Source organism: Halyomorpha halys, unplaced genomic scaffold, assembly GCF_000696795.3.
Source record: "Halyomorpha halys isolate HHAL.00 unplaced genomic scaffold, Hhal_1.1 Scaffold71.1, whole genome shotgun sequence".
NCBI classification, from domain to species: domain Eukaryota; kingdom Metazoa; phylum Arthropoda; class Insecta; order Hemiptera; family Pentatomidae; genus Halyomorpha; species Halyomorpha halys.
Genome location: NW_027107476.1, coordinates 1,801,602 through 1,822,617, shown reverse-complemented (window position 1 = coordinate 1,822,617; position 21,016 = coordinate 1,801,602). Strand labels below are relative to the sequence as shown.

The window sequence follows — 21,016 nt, the reverse complement described above, 5'->3', positions numbered from 1 at the left end:
TGAAAAATAAAAAAGAATGTAAGTTTAAAAGTCAGATCAGAAACATTAAATCAGATCGATCATATCCTTATAGGCAGTAGACATATTTCCAATCTCCCCAATGTGAGGGTATTCAAAGGAGCAAATGTGGATTCCGATCACTTTCTGAGTATCGCACATGTCTATGCACGAATAGCGCTTGGGAAAACAAACACACCAGGACAGAAGCCTAAGTGATACAACATCAAGAAGCTTATGGATTCAATAGTTCTCGATCAATTTGAATCAGAGCTAGATAGGTGTATTCAAGAAGTAGATGCGGTGGAAAATGATATAGACTCCATATGGGCTAAATACTCAGAGACTATATCAGACAAAGCTACTGAAGTCCTTGGACCACCAGAGAAGGACTTCAAATCCCCATGGTTTGACAAGGAATGTGAGAAGGCAACAAGTGCGAAGAATGAAGCACACCAAACCATGATTCAACAAGAGACGGAGGAGGAATGTTGAAGTGTACAGGCAAAAGTGTGAGAATGGAAAAACATCTTCACCAGTATAAGAAAAAACAGTGAGAGAAAAGGGAATTGGAAAAGACTGGACTCCTTAGGGGACAGAAACAGTATAGAGAGTTCTTCAGAGCAGTCAATGGGAATAGAAAACCTTTTGAAACAAAATCCACCTACTGCCTGAATGAGGACAGAAAGCTGCTTACAAACATGGTGGATATACTCGCAGAGTGGAAGGGACATTTCTCCCAACTTCTCAACAAAGATCTGGAGGATGATGAGAAGGAGAATTTCTATGAAGATAACCCAAGTGATCAATGTATGAAACCACCTGATGAAGAGGAGATTCTGGATTCACTAGGTAGGCTTAAAAAATAAGGTGCCGGGCACTGAAGAATTGCCTGCAGAACTACTTAAATCTGGAGGAAGTGAGCTGATGAAAATACTCCAGAACATTGCCATTCTGATTTGGACAGATGAAGTTATGCCAGAAGCTTGGAATAAGTCCATAATCTGTCCAATCCATAAAAAAGGTAATCGGATGGTCTGTGACAATTATAGAGGTATCTCCTTACTCTCTTATACAATAAATTGGTGTCCAACATTCTCTTTCAGCGCCTACTCCCCTTTGCAGAAAAGAGTTTAGGACCGTACCAGTGTGGTTTTCAGAAAGGACGATCCACAACTGACCAAATATTTTGCTTACGCATCATCTTTGAGAAAGGACGCGAATAAGGGATAAAAACACACCACTGTGTTGACTTCAAAGCAGCATATGATAGCATTCATAGAGGAATTTAATAACCCTGAGAAGTTAATTAGAATGGTTAAACTAACCATGAGAGGTGAGATGAATGGTGCAGATTGGGGGAGCAAGATCTGATGAATTTGTCTCAGGAAGAGGACTAAGGCAGGAGGATGCATTGGTTTGCCTCCTTTTTGATTTAGCTCTTGAAAAGGCCATTAGAGAATCTGGAATTCAAGTAGGCGGAACAATATTCAGCAGAACAATACAGGTTCTTGCTTACTCTGATGACATAGAAGTTGCTGGGCGCTCTTTCCCAGCTCTCTCTGATGAATTTATAAAATTAGCTGAAGTAGCAGAGAAAAATGGGGCTTGAAGTGAATGCAGAAAAGACCAACTGGTCACAGATGAAACCCACAGGCCCGGTGAAGAAATCAGGATCGGAGAATATACTTTTGGAAAAGTCCCAGAGTTTGTGCATCTTGGATTGCTCATAACCCAAGACAATCTTGTGGACTCCGAAATTAAACAAAGACTCCTATGTGGCAACCACTGTTATTATAGCCTCAGTCCCTATTGTAAGAGCTGTGCCTTGTCTAAGGACACAAAATTGTATAAAACTATTATTCGGCCAGTTCTTCTATATGGCTCGGAACCATGGACTATCTCCAAGGATGGTGAGCACAACTTAATGGTCTTGGAGAGGAAGATTATCCATAAAATATTTGGAGCTATGGAGATATGGAGACGTCGAACAAAACAGGAGCTCAAAGTTTTATATAAGGAACCAGACGTCTAGTTTGTGAGGCTCAGTAGATTGATTCGGATGAGGACATGTTGCTCGGATGGCTGAGAGTAATGATAGGTGGAGGCTGGTACAGAAGACCAGGACTTGACATTGAGTTGTAGATCCGAATTAATAATAATAATAATAATAATAAAGTCAAATTGTACTGCTAAACAATTAATTTAATATGTAATTTACGTCTAGTGATGAGAAAATGATGCTGCATAAAATTAATCTACCAAGCAGTAAACTATAGGATATTTCTATATTAATTTATCGCTTTGGAGGAAAATAATTCTTGAATACAGTTATAATACTGTGATATGCCAAGTCTAGAGCCTCCTAAGAATTCCAAGTATCCACATATTGGTAACAACACCAAAGCTCAAGTTCAAGATTATGTATCCCTAGAGGAAGGGACTTATAGCATGCTATTCATGAACTGTCATAAGACAAATCAACTCCTATCTCTTCCACTTACTGGTCTACTTCTAGATGTAAAGCTCCGGGTTTATTTAACTTTTTCGTCACTAAATGACGAAGAACAGTACACAAGACCGTAAGTACAAGCTTTGAGCTTTGCTCTGACCACTCCCTATTGCAAATGGTTTATTTCCAAGAGCTTTCTGAGGTACAAAAGAGACTTGCACTCAAACAAGGTACAATGGTCTGGGACTTACACAGAACATACCTTGACTCAAATCTCTCTTTTAATAAAAACTGAGGAAGAACTAGGGAAAACAATGAGACAATTTATGAAAACCACACAGAATGCAGCATAGTCTGCATCAGTACTCTTACCTGAAAAAGCTAGTAATTTACCAAGCTATCAGCAGTATATTAGAGAACTGATCAGAGCTAAGAAAAGAACCCATAACATATCCCAGATTAACAGGCAAACAGTCATTCAACAAACTCAATAATAAACTGAAACAACAAATTGTTAGATTTAACCGATCAAACTATGAGAATTATATCAAATGCCGCTTGACAGACAATGTGAGTTAATGGAAGCACACAAAGAAACTCCAAAACATCATGAAATGTCAGTACCTCTTAGAAAAGAGTGGTTTTTCGGCTGTGTCGGACAAGGAAAAAAGCGGAGGGCTTTGTCAACCAACTTTCTTCTGTATTTAAGCCACAAACTAACAACACAAACACAGAATGACACCTTTGTATATCATACATTAGACATACCATTACAACTGACACTCCCTCCATACTCATTCACTCACACAGAAGTAGTACAACAAATTAGACACTTACTGAAAAGAAAAGCTCCGGGATATAACTTGATAAATACTGAGGTGCTACAGCTAATGTCCTTTAGAGCTCCAGCCACCAATCAGAATTTCAACATTCTAAATACAGTGGAAATATTCTCATATAACCATGATTAAAAAACCAGAAAAAGACATAAGTAACCGTTCCTTATTACTTAATCTTTTGTTCATTTCTTTTGCACAGATTTTTCTCTGTGTTCAACAGAATTCAGAGCTATTTTCATTGAGACCAATCCTAGCCAGTGTACCTCAGAGATAAATACTTACGCCAATATAGTACATAACATACACACGCAACATTCCACAAAATACAAACATATTGACAGCTACCTATTCTGATGACACAGCCATCATTACTAAACATCCAAACACAACACAGGCCTCACTAAACTTATAACTAAGAAGTTAAATGACTGGTGTCAACTATTGTAGATTCAACTGAACAATGAAAAGTTCCAACACATTACTTTTATGCAGAGACAAGGAACTTGTCCTCCAATATACTTCAACAACGCACCCATCCCACAAAGTACAATACTTCGGACTAACATTTGATAGGAGAATGACATGAGGACCACATAATAAGAAAAAATGTCAGTCACTAAATCTAAAACTGAATCTATTGCACTCACTACTCACTCAGATGAAACTCTAAAAATAAGACAAAAAAATAAGCGCATACACATACTTCTTAAAACCTGTTTGGTATTTGCACCAAAATTTAATGGAACAGCTAATCAGACTGATCAAATGACTACAATCTTTCTAATCTAAAACACTACGACTAATCACTGCTTTAAACCAGTTTTGAAAGTACATTTCAGTCAACCGTAATATATTATTACATAGCAGTTAGCAGGGACAGAGGATTACATAATCGTTAACACTAACTAATGAATCAGTCACTGTTAACCACTCTTGCACTACCAACTTGAGATCATAGACATTATGGGACTACTTGTTAACTGACTATATCTCCTGAATGGTTTTGAAATTAATAAAATTCCTTGCATAGCCAACAGGCACAGGCATTTTTACAATGCTTTGAAACTTTAAATTCAGTTTTGATAAAATTTGGGATAGCCCAATCTAGTCCTCTACACCTGTATTTAAAACAATGTTTTCATCTAGACAACTTTAAAATATTAATTAAAAATAAAAATAATAGCATACAGTATTAAATGACATACTTGACTATTGTAATCATTCCATTATAAATGACAGCGTACAAGATGTACAATCCAAAGGCAAAAAGGATTTCAGTAGTTTGAGACATGATGTACAAAAGCGCTGCAATTACAGTTGAGCAGAGAAAAAGTGCCACTTCTCCATAACGACTCCATTTAACTGTTACTATTCCACATCCATATGCAGAACCAGCACCTATAATAAATATCAAATACCTATTTTTTAATATAGCATTAATTAACATTATTACAAAAATTCATTTTCATTTAGAGTTATCATCAGCATACAAGGATGATGATAAAAAAAAAAAACAACAACAAAAAAACAAAAAAAAACAAAAAAAAAACAGTATTTACAAATGAAGAAGGTCTCGGTTTAAAAAGTTCTCAAAAAATCTTCTTCTAAAAGTCAGACAGGGCTGCTGAGGACGCTATCAGGGCCACTAATTAGTCGGAACTGCTCTAAAAAACTAAGATGGTCGGTCCGTTGCTAGGTGACGCTTCTTAGCAAAAATTATCACCCCTAGCAACTGTCTCTATTACTCATTGTTACAAACAAATATAATTACACATTTTTGTTTTCAAATAAATAAATCTAAATAAAACAATACAAATAAAAATAAAGGTAACTAAATTAAATACTAATAAAACTCAAATATTATTTACAAGGTAATTATATATTATGGCGTTAACAACAAGAATATTGGCTGCTAATAACTGCAATTTTATACTCGGGTAGTACCCATCTAGTAATTTGGTGACCAGGCAAACAAAAATAATAAGTTATAAGACTTTTATTCAGCCTGTAATATTTTTTGTAATATATTACTAACATTGTAACATGAGCAAGATATTTTCCATTTCACCAAGCTTAGAAAGCTCAGATGGGTAGGAGATTTCGCCAGAATGGCTGACAATAGACCTCTTATGAGGATTCTGACCTACTTAATCTGAAGTCCCTTTTTAGCCATAGCAGAGTAGGGAGAGCAGGAAGAACCCTTCATGGACAGAATTGCTATAAAGTTGAAGATTTTAATTATTGTTGTAGTTCAATTTTTTAGTCTATTTAAATATTTTTTTTTTAATATGTGCTGATTCCAAAGGTTGACTGAATTTCTAAATAAAAAGGCTTTTACCAACAATATTATTTAATTTCCAGGATGATGAAAACGTAAAAGTGTTATTTCTCAATACCAATACCAAAGGTTAATAGATTTTTTTAATTTAAAAGAACATTTTTATCTAAGTGAAAAAAGTTAACAAGTTGGTTGAAATGAAAATGGGAGCTATTTTGGGATAGAATGGTTAAGGAGATCTAATACATTGGCCAAGCTAGAACAGTCAAAGCTAATACAATTGTTTTCAGTTCTATAACATCCCTAATCTCCCTGACTGTTAAAAGGGCTACAAGGTTAGACATAGATAAAGATCCAAAAGTAAAGTTATAACTAAACTAAATAAAAAATAACTTGAAAGCAAAATTGTTATACTCACTTAGCAAAGTATACAAAGTTTCCACTCCCCCATTAAAATTATTCAAGGTATCACTTTTCACAATGGTTGAATTGTTATCATTCAAAATTTGTTCCCATAAAACTTGAACATATGACAATACCTTACAATAAAAATATATACAGAATTTATCATTATTTATATACAGTAATATGCAACAAATAAATTGGCTAGAATCTACAACCCTACCTGATAATAACCACCAGTCGCTAAAGACAACCAGAACATCCATTTCAGGGTGTACAGATTTGAAACTGCATAATAAAAATCATTTTTTAGGAAAGAGATACTTTTTCTAAAAGTCGATTTCTTTACCTGTCACATGAATGAGCCATAAAAAAACATTATCAAAAATTAAATAATATACTTCAAGGAATTGAACTTACGTTCAAAACAGTAGTACAGGGAGTATTTGATTCATCTTCCAAATAATCAGTACTTGAACTGGCAGGAACGTCACGATTAAAATATACTGAATGCTCAACAGAGGGCAAAAAAAAAGCCCAGATTGTAGCTAATATCATTCCTAGAAAAACACAAAAAATTCATAGTTAAATCTGTTTCAATTATTCAACAAATTAACAAATTTTTAAAAAAATTTTCCAGCTACTAGAACCTGTAAGAATAAATGTTAGAACACTTGTACAATATTTTTGGACGTGGAGTCACATAGGTGGCCATCACACTGTGCCTTCCCTTTGTTAGCATCCTGAGATAAGGTCATTCACAACAAATGAAGGTTAAATGATGAGATCTAAAATAAGATAAGTAACTCCATTTTGGTTCCAGATTTGTTCTCAAACCTGCCACTGCATGACAAACCAATGAAAACTAAGTTAGAGCTATATAGCTACAAAGGCTTAGGATTTGAGAGAAACAGTTGGTCAATGCCAGGATCCCAACATGGCGAGATAAAAAGTCTCGGGGCCACTACACTACCATTAACTTCAACTAGGCTCTAAGTAGAGACTGAACTAAGGGATTTTAATGAGAAACGATCTCCATCAGGTTCTAAATATATGTTTATAATACAAATTTGTTCTATATATGTTAAGAAAGCAGGTGTCTTTGGGCGGTGATAATAAATAGTTAAAAACAGTAAGCCAAATAATAACAATTTTGGTTTCAATAAACTAGAAATTTTAAATATAGCATTGCTTGGTAAAATATAAAAACACTTGGAATCTACATACATTATTAAATATAGAAGTGGTAAACATTAAATCAGACATAAAAGGAATAGGTCCACATTGTGCTGACATCATTAACAAAATAATATTTAATTTTTTTTTCAATTACAACATCTGTGAAGGGTTGACCATTGGTATGAACAGTCTATTAAATATAAGTATAAAACAGTATACAAATATAAGTTGAATAAAATCATTCTCATCAATGTAGCCTTTAACAACATACAAACCTGCAAGTGTGAAATAGTTCAAAGTGAAATAATCAGTGGGCCGAAGAAAAATATAAAGCTGAGAAACAACACCAGACACCGTGCGGCCGACAAGATAAGCTGATCTGGTATGTCCTGATACTTCTTGATAATGACATTTATCAACTTTAGCATAAATATAAGTATAATAAGCAACTTCAGCTGCCATAAAAAGTCCATAAAAAACTTCCAACACCTAAAATATTAGACAATCAATTATAAAACAATTAAATATAACAAGCGCAATTATAAACAAAAAAAACTTTCAATTACCTGCATCAGAAAAATTGAGCGTCCTACAATTAATAAAAAATAAACCATGATAGCACAAATGTTGCCAGATATAATGATTGGTTTATATCTTAATAAATCAGTCAATAAAAAAACTAATACCAATGATATCATGGCAGTGTATATGGAAACAGGGTATAAATCTTCACTGATCTATAAAAAAAAAAGAATATTTTATAATTTAAAAACCTTTACTGGGAATTTATTTTCACTTAAAATCACCAGTAATTATCATAATATTACAATCATTCCAAGTGAAATATTAGAAGAGGAAAGAACTTCTAATAGTACAAGAGCCCAAGAGGAGAAAAAGGCAGTTTATCTCACCCCAATTTCGGATGAAAATTTAATGAAAACTATGTATAATTAATAGTCAAAATTGATGAGTCTGCCTAGTATAGGTAGGGGGAATAAAAAATGGCAGCTGTTTCAAAGCGATAAAAAAACTAATTTTTCATTCGGAGCTTTATATCTTAAAAAGTAGGAACAACACAAGAAAACCTAACAGAACCTCATTTAAAGAAGAGTAAATTTTCTAAAATATGAGCCCTAATAGAGTAATTTACATTAAATAGTTTTTGAGATATAGCTTTTTAAAAAGCAACATTTCATAAAAATGTTGTATGGGACGTACTGAAAGATCAGTAGTTAGTGAATTTATTTTGAAAAATTTATATCTCAAAAACCATTTGACGTATAGATGTCTATTAGCACTCAAATTAAAGCTAGTTTAATGAACTATAAAGTAGTTTATGATGTTTATCATCGTAGGAGTAATAGTTTACTCGAAATTTGATAAAGTAAATTGATTTATAGTTGTTCGGACAAATTTTCATTTGCCAAATTCATATTCATATGTGAATATCATAAAAACTACTACCCCTACGAAGATAAGTGTCATAAACTACTTCATATTAAGTTAAATTTCCTTTATTTTGAGTGTTATATATGTGCGTCTTATGGATCTAGAGATATATTTTTTCAAAAATCCAACATTTTATACCAACAACTAGAAATTAAGATTTTGTGAGTTTATTTTGTCAAATATCATAAAAACTACTACTACAAAGATAAACATAATTAACTATTTTGTAGTAAATTTAACTAGCTTTAATTTGAGCGCTGACAGACATCAGTACATCCAATGGTTTCTGAAATGAAGTTTTTGTAAAATCTAACTTATTGTCCGAACAACTATAAATCAATTTATTTTTGCAAATATCATGAAAACTGCTATTCCTACGAAGGTAAATTCATAAACTTCTGTATAGTCAATTACACAAGCTTTAATTTGAGTGCTAATACACGTCACATAGATCCTGAGATATAAATTTCTCAAAATAAATTAACTAACTACTGATTTTTCAGTATATTTTTACGAAATGTTGCTTCTTAAAAAGCTATATCTTGAGAGCTATTGGACATAAATAGCTCTTTTAGGGCTAATATTTCAGCAAATTTACTCTTCTTTAAATAATGTTCTCTTATATTTTCTATTGTTGTTGGTAGTTTTTATGATACAGAGCTCTGAATGAAAAATTAGTGTTTTTTTTAAGGTTTTTAAACAGCCGCCATTTTTTATTCCCCCTGCCTATACTTGGCAGACTCCTCAATTATACCTAGTTTTCATTAAAGTAATAAAAAATTAGGGTTAGGTAACAGCCTTTTTTTCTCCCCGGCTCTTGTACTATAAGGATACTAATTAACTATACTAATTAACGGACCCAACAAGTACTACATCCAGCATGGCTCATACTAGAATTCAAAAGTGAATTTTTATTCGATTTTAAAACATTACATTAAATTGTTTTGTTTTCTTTCATAGGTAATAATAAAAACACAGAGGTGTTTCAGTTTATGAATTTGAAAATTTCATGGCTACTGATTCTCCCTCCTCAAAATCTAATTTGCCAAAAATCAGTTAATTACTGATGAGCGAATTTTTATTTAATTAAAAAAAAAAATTATATTCATTTATCTTTTTTGTCCTCAGGTTCATAGTAAAAACAAGTAAACAAAAAAGTAAGTAATTCAAATATATTTAGTAATTAATAACCATTAAAAATTCAGAAAATCAAAAATACTTACTTGCTCTAAAGTAAAATTCAGTGGTGGATTGTTTAACATTTTTGTAATATAAGGTTCTGCAGGCCGGAATTCCTTCAATACTCCAAAAACACAAAGCAGAACCGAAATTTTCTTCCAGGTTTCCATATTTTAATAAACAGAGTATAGTAGATCAAATACTAAGTCTTAGAAATTATTAGAATAAAAAAAATTATTGATGAATCTGATTATGAAGAAAGTTAGCTACAGGAACATCTGAAACATAAGAGAAATGATACAATTCCATTAAACAAGCATCAGAAATAAAATTTAAAAAATAGCTATATAGCTGCAAACAAGAATAAAAAGAAATATATTACAAAGTTTAAGTACTAATGATAACTTTTTAGCTCTGAAGAGCAAGACAGAAGAGATACCTTTCCAGACACACCACAAAAAGGCTGGATAAAAAAAGATCCAGGGGTCATAAGAAGTAATCTATTTAAAATTAGAACAGGTAAATTAAACATGCTCAAACCTGTTTTTGTAGAGTGAATGTGTACAAAAATTAAATCTTATGAACAGGAGCTTTACAAAAAAAAAAAACATAAAACCACATCATTTAGATGAAAATCGCTTAAAATGAAATTTTAAAAAATATCATATAAACTAAAATTGTAGAAAAATTCAAAATAAAACGAGATAAATGTAGATTGTAATATGATAGTAGTATTACCATATTCGTATCACTGGTCACTTCTTTTGTTACAAATTAACAGCTTGTTCATTAATCACATACCAGGAAGGCAATAAAATGGATTTCTTTTATTAGATGCATTTGATTCACATCACTTACATTAAATAATTGGAATTTATTCACCATATAAATGAAATCTTTTTTTAAGAATATTCACATGAGTGAATTTTCTTATTTGGCACAATGTTCAAATCCCAGAAAATATAATTCTAAATTTTATAACTAGCAATAATGAGTCAGTTGAAATTACATCAACAATGAGTATGACAAAAGTATAAAAAAGTTAAAATTGATCCTAAATAAAACCTCAATAGATTCATTAATTAATAAAATGTTTAATATAACAGTTAAATTTCTAATATAAACAAAGAAATAGGTTGATATATTTATAAAAAATAGAAGTAATCATTTTTTAAAAATATAAAACCTACTAACAACAATCATAATAACACATGTATAAGTAACTAAATTATTTAATAATTTATTTTATTTTATTGCTTACAAAAAAAAAAGAAGAAACTTTTTAACAAGTTAATGAATATAAAATGATAATGACACATGATATCAAATATTTAAACCTTAATAAAGCAAAAATGCCCCTAAAAGAACATACTGTAACCACCTGACTAACTTATATGTGGAATATTTCTTCTTGACTGTATGACATTAGACATTCTGAACTTTATGACTCCCAGATTCTTGTTATATGTGGTTGGAAGAAATCAGGGAAATCCCAGTTCAGTGTTTTATATCATGAACATAGAAAGGGTAATTAATATATTAAAGATACTAAGATGAAAAACAAGAATGAAGAATTGATTGATAATATAAATTGATTACATATGATTGCCTAGAATTTATAGGGTTTTTGATAATAAATTTTCTATTATGGTCTTGCTGTCTCTTTTAAATAGAGATAATATTTATTAATAAGTAATAATGGAATGATAGATTAATCACAGTACATTATCAAATAGAGTTCAGAATTATAAAATTGACCAATTAAAATAACTAAAAAAGGAAATGTAGGAATGTACATCACAGTTGTTAACTCTTTTGACACCAAACAATTTTTAAATGTTTAAACAAAGTGTAAAGAAGAGGAAAACCTTCAGCATCTGATTCCTCATTAAATGTATGGAAAAAATGATATAGTGAACATTTTTTAGAATTCTCTATTTAGTAGTAATTTGAGTATAATTTTTATTTATTTTTCTCTAGTATTATTAAGACTCAACACCCATATAATTCAAAATTGAACAGATCTATTAAGAAACCAATTTAATTATAAATATAAGTCTTTTGCATGCAACACGATTTTTAATTTATTATTTTTAAATTTATTTATAAAAATCTGGATTAAATCAAAGTTTTACCTGGAAGTTGTTTTCAACAATCTGAGTGAGTCAAAATTTCTGAAAACATTTAATATGATATAGCTGTGGTAAATAGAAAAATCGTGTTGCATGTAAAAACTTGTTTAGTCAAAGCACTTTCAAAACACAATAATAAATCCTTCATGATTATTGAAATGATTCAAGATTGGTTTTACCAGGGGAATATACCACGGGGTCCAGGAAACATGATGAGGAAAACAAAAACCTTGCTAAGTCTGAAGTCATTCTGCTTCCTCATAATTTCTCATAAGTTACTTCCTCAACTAGTATTTTCTAAAGAAACTATTTGGTATGGGAGCTAGCTAGAAAATAGCTTTAAAAAAGAATATAGAGTTAATCTTCTTGAATAGTCATTGCCTAAGAATTCAAAATTTATAAAACAAATACCAAAAATAGTGGCATAAATACTAAACATTTTTAGAATTATCGAAACAAGAATCGATAATTTAAAAAAATAAGGGCATTTTCTTATCAAATGAATACTTCTGAACTCCAATTTTGTTGTTTGAAAGTCTAACATGATTTTTGCATCATCGATATTAATAATTTGAAACGAAACTACGAACCAAGGCAGAGAATTTGGTCGAGATTACAGATAAAAAAGTATAGAATATTGAATAGCTCTCCATTTTGATTAGGGTGGTACTGACTACGAGAAAGTTTGAAAGGTACGGAATATGCAATGGGAACGAGGGATTCCGTATTCTCCAAGAACTATGTATACATACGTAATGTAAGTCATTAATTTAATTTTGATTTTAGTGTTGCATGAAACTCCTAACGACCGCATCTCTATGGAACAATTTTATCTTCACCTCTTGTACTCTACTACTTGTAAGTAATCTGGGAAAAATTTTAGTCGTACAGTCTGTGTATACCTAAGTTTTTTTGGTATCTAAGAACAAATTTGTTGTTTGCGGCCAGATATTATCCCGGAAACCTTGTCTTATTATTTTTAAAAAAGTCAACATTTTGGCACTTTATCATCAATATCTCGGAAACTATTAGTTTTTGAGTGGCAAAAACCTATTAGTACAAGAGCCGGGAAGAAAAAAAGGTAGTTATCTCACCCAAATTTTTTATTACTTTAATGAAAACTATGAATAATTACTAGTCAAAATTGATGAGTCTGCCAAATATAGGTAGGGGGAATAAAAAATAGTAGCTGTTTCAAAACCTAAAAAAAAAAAAAAATTAATTTTTCATTCGGAACTTTATATCTTAAAAACTACCAACAACACTAGAAAATCTAAAAGAACATAATTTAAAGAAGAGTAAATGTTCTGAAATATGAGCCCTAAAAGAGCTATTTACGTCCAATAGTTCTCGAGATATAGCTTTTTAAAAAGCAACAATTCGTAAAAATGTAATGAAAGGTCAGTAGTTAGTTAATTTATTTTGAGAAATTTATTGTCTCAGGATGTATGTGACGTCTATTAGCACTCAAATTAAAGCTTGTGTAATGGGACTATAATGAAGTTTATGACCTTTACCTTCGAAGGAATAGCAGTTTTCATGATATTTGCTAAAATAAATTAGTTTATAGTTGTTCGGACAATAACCAAGTTTGATTTATGAAAAACTTCATTTCAGAAACCATTGGACGTACAGATGTTTGCCAGCGCTCAAATTAAAGCTAGTTAAATTTACTACAAAATAGTTAATTATGTTTATCTTTGTAGGAGTAGTAGTTTTTATTATATTTAACAAAATAAGCTCCCAAAATGTTAATTTCTAGTTGTTCCTATAAAATGTTGGATTTTTGAATAAATATATCTCTAGATCCATAAGACGCACATATATAACACTCAAAATAAAGGAAATTTAACTTAATATGAAGTAGTTTATGACACTTATCTTCGTAGGGGTAGTAGTTTTTATGATATTCACATATGAATATGAATTTGGCAAATGAAAATTTGTCCGAACAACTATAAATCAATTTATTATAGCACATTTCATGTTAACTAATACTCCTACGAAGATAAACATCATAAACTACTTTATAGTTCATTAAACTAGCTTTAATTTGAGTGCTAATAGACATCTATACGTCAAATGGTTTTTGAGATATAAATTTTTCAAAATAAATTCACTAACTACTGATCTTTCAGTACGTCCCATACAACATTTTTATGAAATGTTGCTTTTTAAAAAGCTATATCTCAAAAACTATTTAACGTAAATTACTCTATTAGGGCTCATATTTTACCAAATTTACTCTTCTTTAAATGACGTTCTGTTAGGTTTTCTTGTGTTGTTCCTACTTTTTACGATATAGAGCTCCAAATGAAAAATTAGTTTTTTTTATCGCTTTGAAACAGCCGCCACATTTTATTCCTCCTACCTATACCTGACAGACTCATCAATTTTGACTAGTATTTATACATGGTTTTCATTAAAGTAATCAAAAATTGGGGTGAGATAACTGGCTTTTTTCTCCTCTTGGGCCCTTGTACTATATGGTTTGTATCGGAGCTGCTTGAAATAAACTCCTTGAGTCTAGAAAAGTTAACTTCGAAGTGTAGACTAATTTCCACAGTGGATTCTGTTAGGGAAAAAATAGACCACTCCCTGGGTGTTGACAGGCCTAATATGGCAAATTTTAAAAATGTCTGCCATGTATTTTTAGGGTTATAGCTAATAACTCCTGAAATATTACTAGTATCCAGTAGTAGTTAAATTTAAATTAATAAATAGAATCTGTTTGGAGATTACCTTAGATTTTAGAAGATCTATTTTACTGGAATGTGGTGTCCAGTGCCAGAATTATGGTGTGTATTTAGGTTTATATCTAGAAACCTATTTATAATTAATGGATTTCCATCCAGAAGTAAATTGTTTACTTATTAGTTTCTAGTAAATAGTTTACTCAAAAGTTTCTATTTTTTTTTTGTTGTTTCTGTATACTTTCATCAGAATTACGTTTTAAAGTTGAATTTGATCTTCGCTAGTTACAGAACAAATATGTTTATATTATAGACTGTAGTAATACATCTCCGTGATAATTTTCCAAACGAGTCTTTCTGTTGACTAACTCCAAAATCAAAAGTTTCAGAAAAATACTTTCTCGTTGAAAAATATTTTTTTTCCTATTCCAATTCTTTTCATTCAATATTCATTTAGTATTATTTTTTCTAAAAAGTTTTTAGTTAACGAATTGACACATTATCTGGTGAAATATAATTAATATTAGGTATTTTTGTTTCTTCAGAGCAAGTAATTTTGCTCGACTTTAATATGCATCATACGTTGAAAATGAGTCATATCTTGAGGAAAGTTGGATATCTCAGGAACTATTTGTACTGATGTCTGTTATGACTCAATTTGAAGTTTGTTAAATACACCATAATGAAATTTATAATGATCATGTTCTTAGGAATAGTTGTTTTCATGATATTTTCCAAAATAAATTAACAAATGTTCCTCATACTTTGAAAAAAAATATATATAGGAAGATGGTCAGGGTTGCGGTCACAAGTGAAACAAAAATAGAAATAAAAAAATTTTATTTCTATCATTTTATCTTAACATAGTTTCATTTTGTATCTTTTTAGCCCTGATGAAGCTCTGCAAAGTGGGGCGAAACGTTGGAAAATAAAATAGTTGTAAACTATTTTTGTTTCACTTGTGACCGCAACCCTGACCATCTTCCTATATATCAATTTTTACGGTCAACTATATATACATATATTGAAAAAAAATATTCGTTTTCAAAAATTATTACAGAAAATATTGAAAGTAATGAGTTCTATTACGGCTCAATTTAATGCTCTTCAAATGAACCATAAATCAGTTTATGATGATTGTTTTCCTATGAATAGTGGTTGTGGTTTTCATATTTGCCAAAACCAAAGTCCATAAAATATTGATTTCTCGTTATTTGGAAAACAATACTGGTTTTGGAAAAACTGTATCTCTGGAATTATTAGACATATATATATTATACATATATTAGGGCTCAAATTGAAGTTCGTTAAATGCACAATAAATTTGTTGATGATGATATTTTAGCTACTTGGAATACTTGAGGAGTTATTGGCAATGAACCTGAAAATATATGGCGTCTATTTTTTTTAAATATACCATATTAGGCCTATAGAGCCTAAGGGATTTAGTAAACTTTTACCATCATTTTTTTTATACAATTTTAAATAAAAGTACATTAAAAGATTTTCTAATCCTTACTGTATTTTTATTTTATCCGTATTTGCTTAAATACCCGTTTCCCTGGAATTTCTTCAAGGCTATTTGCATAGGGATGGCCATTGAACAGTTTATCTAAAGAACCTGATAATTCATTGCGGGCTGCCATAGGGTCGGTACTAGAAGGAAGACATCTACATACTATTTTTTATTTTTATCCGAGCAACTACAAATATATTTATTTTAGCTAATATCATGAAAACTACTACTCCTACGAAGGTAAAGATCATAAACTTCTTTATAGTCCATTAAACTAGCTTTAATTTAAGTGCTCATCTGTACGTCACATCGTTCCTGAGATATAGATTTCTCAAAATAAATTAACTAACTACTAATCTTTCAGTAGATTTTTAAGAAATTTTGCTTTTTAAAAAGCTATATCTAGAGAATTTACTCTTCTTTAAATAATGTTATTTTAGATTTTCTGGTGTTGTTGGTAGTTTTTAAGATATAGAGCTCCGAATGAAAAATTAATGTTTTTTTAAGGTTTTGAAACAGCCACCATTTTTTATTCCCCCTACCTATTTTTGGCAGACTCATCAATTTTGACTAGTAATTATACATAGTTTTCATTAAAGTAATCAAAAATTGGGGTGAGATAACTGTCTTTTTTTTCTTCCCGGCTCTTGTACTAATACATACTAACATATGTTCATCATAGATTCCGGAACTAAAAAATAAAATCGAGTAAGTAGTATGTAGCTGAAATTGCAGTATGGTCTTCTAGTACAAATTTACGCACTATAATAACCTAACTACAACAAACAAAAAAACTAAATGTTCCGTTTGCTTGACGTAAACAAAAGTTTGAGGTTAAAACCTGAATAAGGGTTTCAACATCAAAGTGACGTTACCTACAATGAGATTGGAGAACTAATACAAAAATAAGGTCATAACCATCTTCTATTATTTATTGGAATGTGATTTACAGCTCAGACACGTATCATATTTCTATTTTCTATCGTATCAATTTCTAAGATAAAGTAAATCAAATTACCAAAGGTTTCTGGTAAATACATCAGATAGTGAGATTACGGCAGTTGTTTTCCGAAAAAGAAAAAAAATAAGAGGTCATCTCAAGCAAAAATGATATGAATCATATAGTTTGATGATGTTTAGAGCACTTTTTCCTTCACTTTTCATTTTCTTCCTCCCAACTACGTCAATGCCTTCAATTCTAATCACAACCCTAATCCTTCAAAACAGGTCAGCCGGTAGACACTAAGTTGTCTAACAATGATTAAATTAGATCAGATAGAAAAGTGACAAAAAATAATTTTGGGAAAACCCCACCGGGCAGTTCTATAAAAAATATATTTCTTCATATATTAGAAAACTGTGGTTCTCAAAATAGTACAAGAGCCGGGAAGAAAAAAAGGCAGTTATCTCACACCAATTTTTTATTACTGTAATGAAAACTAGGTATAATTACAAGTCAAAATTGATGAGTCTGCCAAGTATAAGTAGGGGGAATAAAAAATATATATCTCTAGATCCATAAGAAGCACATATGTCTGCCAACACTCAAGATAAGGAAAATTTAACTTTCTATAAAGTAGTTTATGACACTTATCTTCGTAGGGGTACTAGTTTTTATGATATTCACATGTGAATATAAATTTTACAAATGAAAATTTGTTCGAACAACAATAAATCAATTTATTTTAGCAAATTTCGAGTAAACTATTACTTCTACGAAGATAAACATTATAAATTACTTTATAGCTCATTAAACTAGCTTTAATGTGAATGCCAATAGACATCTGTATGTCAAATGGTTTTTGAGATATAAATTTTTCAAAATAAATTCACTAACTACTGATCTTTCAGTACGTCCCATGCAACATTTTTCTGAAACGTTGCTTTTTAAAAAGCTATATCTCGAAAACTATTTAACGTAAATAACTCTATTAGGGGTCATATTTTAGCAAATTTACTCTTCTTTAAACGACGTTCTCTTAGGTTTTCTTATGTTGTTCCTACTTTTTAAGATATAGAGCTCCGAATGAAAAGTTAATTTTTTTTAATCGCTTTGAAACAGATTTTTTATTCCCCCTACCTATACTTGGCAGACTCATCAATTTTGACTATAATTATATATAGTTTTCATTAAAGTGATAAAAAATTGGGGTGAGATAACTGCCTTTTTTCTGCTCTTGGGCTCTTGTACTACAAGGAAACATAGAGAAAGACATGATAAAAACCTATATTATGGTGACGGGTCTACATATTTGCCATTGCACTAATGCCACCAGTATCCACATACTTGGTTTGTTCATTCGATTTTTTTTTCGGCTATTAAATTCGATTTACTCAATTTTCATTACAAAAAGAAACAAAATAATCATAAGTGAAATGAAAGAAAACATAAATATCAGTAAAATAGGTTGTAGATGATAAAAATTCACTGAAACATAACATGCAAATTTAACCTTCGTTGCAGAATTTTTTTAATTTAATTTCTTAGACATTATATGTGATATTATAATGTCTTCATAAATATATATTTGTGCTATGTTATATAAAAAATAATCTTCTAAAGTGTATTAACAAGATGTGAAACATTGTATTTACACCGAACCAATAGAAATTTAAAATATTCAATCTACAACAAGAGTTAATTATTGAATCCAAAGGTTGGAGTAATTGTTTAATTAATTAAAACAAGGAGAGAACAAATATTCATCTGATGTTCTAAAACAATGCAAACTGAACACAAATGCGTGTATGCAGCATAAGGGTCCTTCAATTTGTGCCCCAAACCGACACTCTACGGATCGGCCGCAAATTCAGGCCAGCTTGTACTAGCCAATCCCAATAACCCATTCACACGCTTGCGCATGCACGAATTTTCCATTGTTTGGCTAACGTGAAGAGGCACCTTCAGACTTACGACGAATCATGGAATTTGCAATAACTACCTGCATAAAATAGGCATAACTGAAACTTTTCAATGCCCAAATTCAGTTTTGTGATACTAAATGAATACTAATACATATTCTATATGTAAATAAATTTCCATTACCACTGAACGGTTCTAACCGAATACCATTCGTTTAGAAGACTTCAAATTCTCTACCACACAGTTTCTATGATAGACAATTGGTGTTCTATAATCAACAATTATCAGTTGCTTAAGCAGATGTAATTGGGATTCTGTCACGCAGCCTTGTACAGTAAATAGCTACAAACTCTTGTTGTTTATTGGGTTTGGTGTTATTTTTTACATTAATTGCAACCGATTATTTTTGAGGAGCTCATATGAATTACCAACTGGTTATATTACAATAACTTGTAATATAAATAATTTTTTAAGAAAATATTAAAAGTGTATATAGTTTATAGTTAGAAGTATGGAAGAAATATGGATATAAAGAAGTATGGATTTTTGAAGGTTTTTTTCTTTTTTCTCTGTGTGGTTTATTCCATATAGCCAAATATTAATTAACTATATTCTATGAAATCATTGGAGAACAGTATGCCCAATCCCTTTGTTACTGCTATTACTTATTAAGTTAGATAAATCCGATTTACTAATGTACTATACTATATTATATTTACTAATATTCTATACTATATTATATTTACTAATATACTATACTATATACTATATTATATTTACTAATATACTATACTATATACTATATTATATTTACTAATATACTATACTATATATAATCTGTTATACATTTTTGTTTTTAGATTTCAAATATTTATGAAACATATTTTTGCATAATATATTACTTTCATTTATTCGTAAATATTATGCTGAAGAGATATAGCCCAACTATAAAATATTGAAATATAGAACCACTGCTTTTTAACTAAAATTAATAAAACTCATCAGGCCTGGACCGAACCCAGCTCAATCCAAAATACTTTGTCAATTTAAATTAAAACTTTCTAAAAAATCAATAATAAAAAGTATCTTAAAGCAATAACGAATTTCGGTGAAAAATACTTTAAAAAAATAATTATACATTTAAAAAAACAATTATTAGAATAGTAATACTTATTGTAATGAAATAAAAAAAGCAAATCATATAAGTTAAATAATTAATTTATCAATATTATTGAAGGGAAGTATGCAAGCGTTGAGGACGAAAGATTGATGGAAAATATTTAAAAAAATATATATGAAAGAAATTTCAATGTTCACTAATGAAAGTGATAAAATGAGCACTTTTAATTTGACTAATTTTAAACATTTTAAAATCAGACTAAGTATATAAATATCTGAGATAATTTGCCCAAGGCGATACTGATAATATAATTTGAAGTGTTTTATATTCCAACAGATAACACAGTAGGTGTTCACTAAGCTTTAATGGGTGACATGAGGCATTTGGAATTTAGAATCAAATTATGGAACATTCATTCTACCTAAATTCAACTAAGAAAAATACTACTTTGGGTACTTACCCATCTGACCTGCCCAAATATATTTCTCAAGTTTCGGATTGAAATGTACCCTATTACAACTGCTTTAATTGGGTCACAGCTTTCGAATTCCGCTGCCTCGTAAGGAATAAGCATGATCCATTTCAGTGGAGTTCAAATTCACACAAATACGACTCAGCTATAGTAAGGTTTTTGAACTATACTTTAATAGTTGTAACCTACCCCAGTATTTCCCGAACTTATAACATGTGGGTTGCAGGGATACGAAGTCCTAAGGTAGAGCTTAACCTTCCGTCGGGCGCAATATGAATCCATACGAGTTCGGGCGCAACTCATCTGATAGATTAAGTACACAAAACATAGAATAATTGGCATCCTCATTTTATATTATGGAAATAAATCACTTTATTTATTTATGAACTACATAGTAGAATAAAATAACACGATTATCTTAACAAAAAAAAAAGTTATAATCAAA

At 30.5% G+C, this 21,016-nt stretch overlaps 2 protein-coding genes across 8 annotated transcripts in view; one reads left to right on the top strand and one right to left on the bottom strand.

The window, feature by feature from the left end:
- Positions 1-21,016, top strand: part of LOC106692768 (uncharacterized) — a gene marked incomplete at its 3' end in the record, with an annotated part of 123,865 nt that overhangs the window by 53,590 nt on the left and 49,259 nt on the right. The window contains 1 exon segment of one of the 2 annotated variants that reach the window (XM_067045821.1): positions 9,725-9,753. 2 annotated transcript variants of the gene reach the window in all.
- Positions 1-21,016, bottom strand: part of LOC106692771 (folate transporter 1) — a 43,148-nt gene that overhangs the window by 3,892 nt on the left and 18,240 nt on the right. For 2 of the 6 annotated variants that reach the window (XM_014438904.3, XM_014438903.3), the window contains exons 2-8: positions 9,820-10,053; positions 7,714-7,884; positions 7,423-7,636; positions 6,389-6,528; positions 6,192-6,317; positions 5,985-6,105; positions 4,494-4,686 (exon numbers count right to left, since the gene is read on the bottom strand). In XM_014438904.3, the coding sequence (XP_014294390.1) occupies positions 4,494-4,686; positions 5,985-6,105; positions 6,192-6,317; positions 6,389-6,528; positions 7,423-7,636; positions 7,714-7,884; positions 9,820-9,945 (1,091 nt within the window). In that variant the 5' untranslated portion in view covers positions 9,946-10,053. Of the gene's footprint in view, positions 1-4,493; positions 4,687-5,984; positions 6,106-6,191; positions 6,318-6,388; positions 6,529-7,422; positions 7,637-7,713; positions 7,885-9,819; positions 10,054-10,513; positions 10,761-11,036; positions 11,244-20,559; positions 20,679-21,016 lie in introns of those variants that run through there. The other 4 variants (XM_014438909.3, XM_014438906.2, XM_067045822.1 and 1 more) reach the window with 4 other exon arrangements.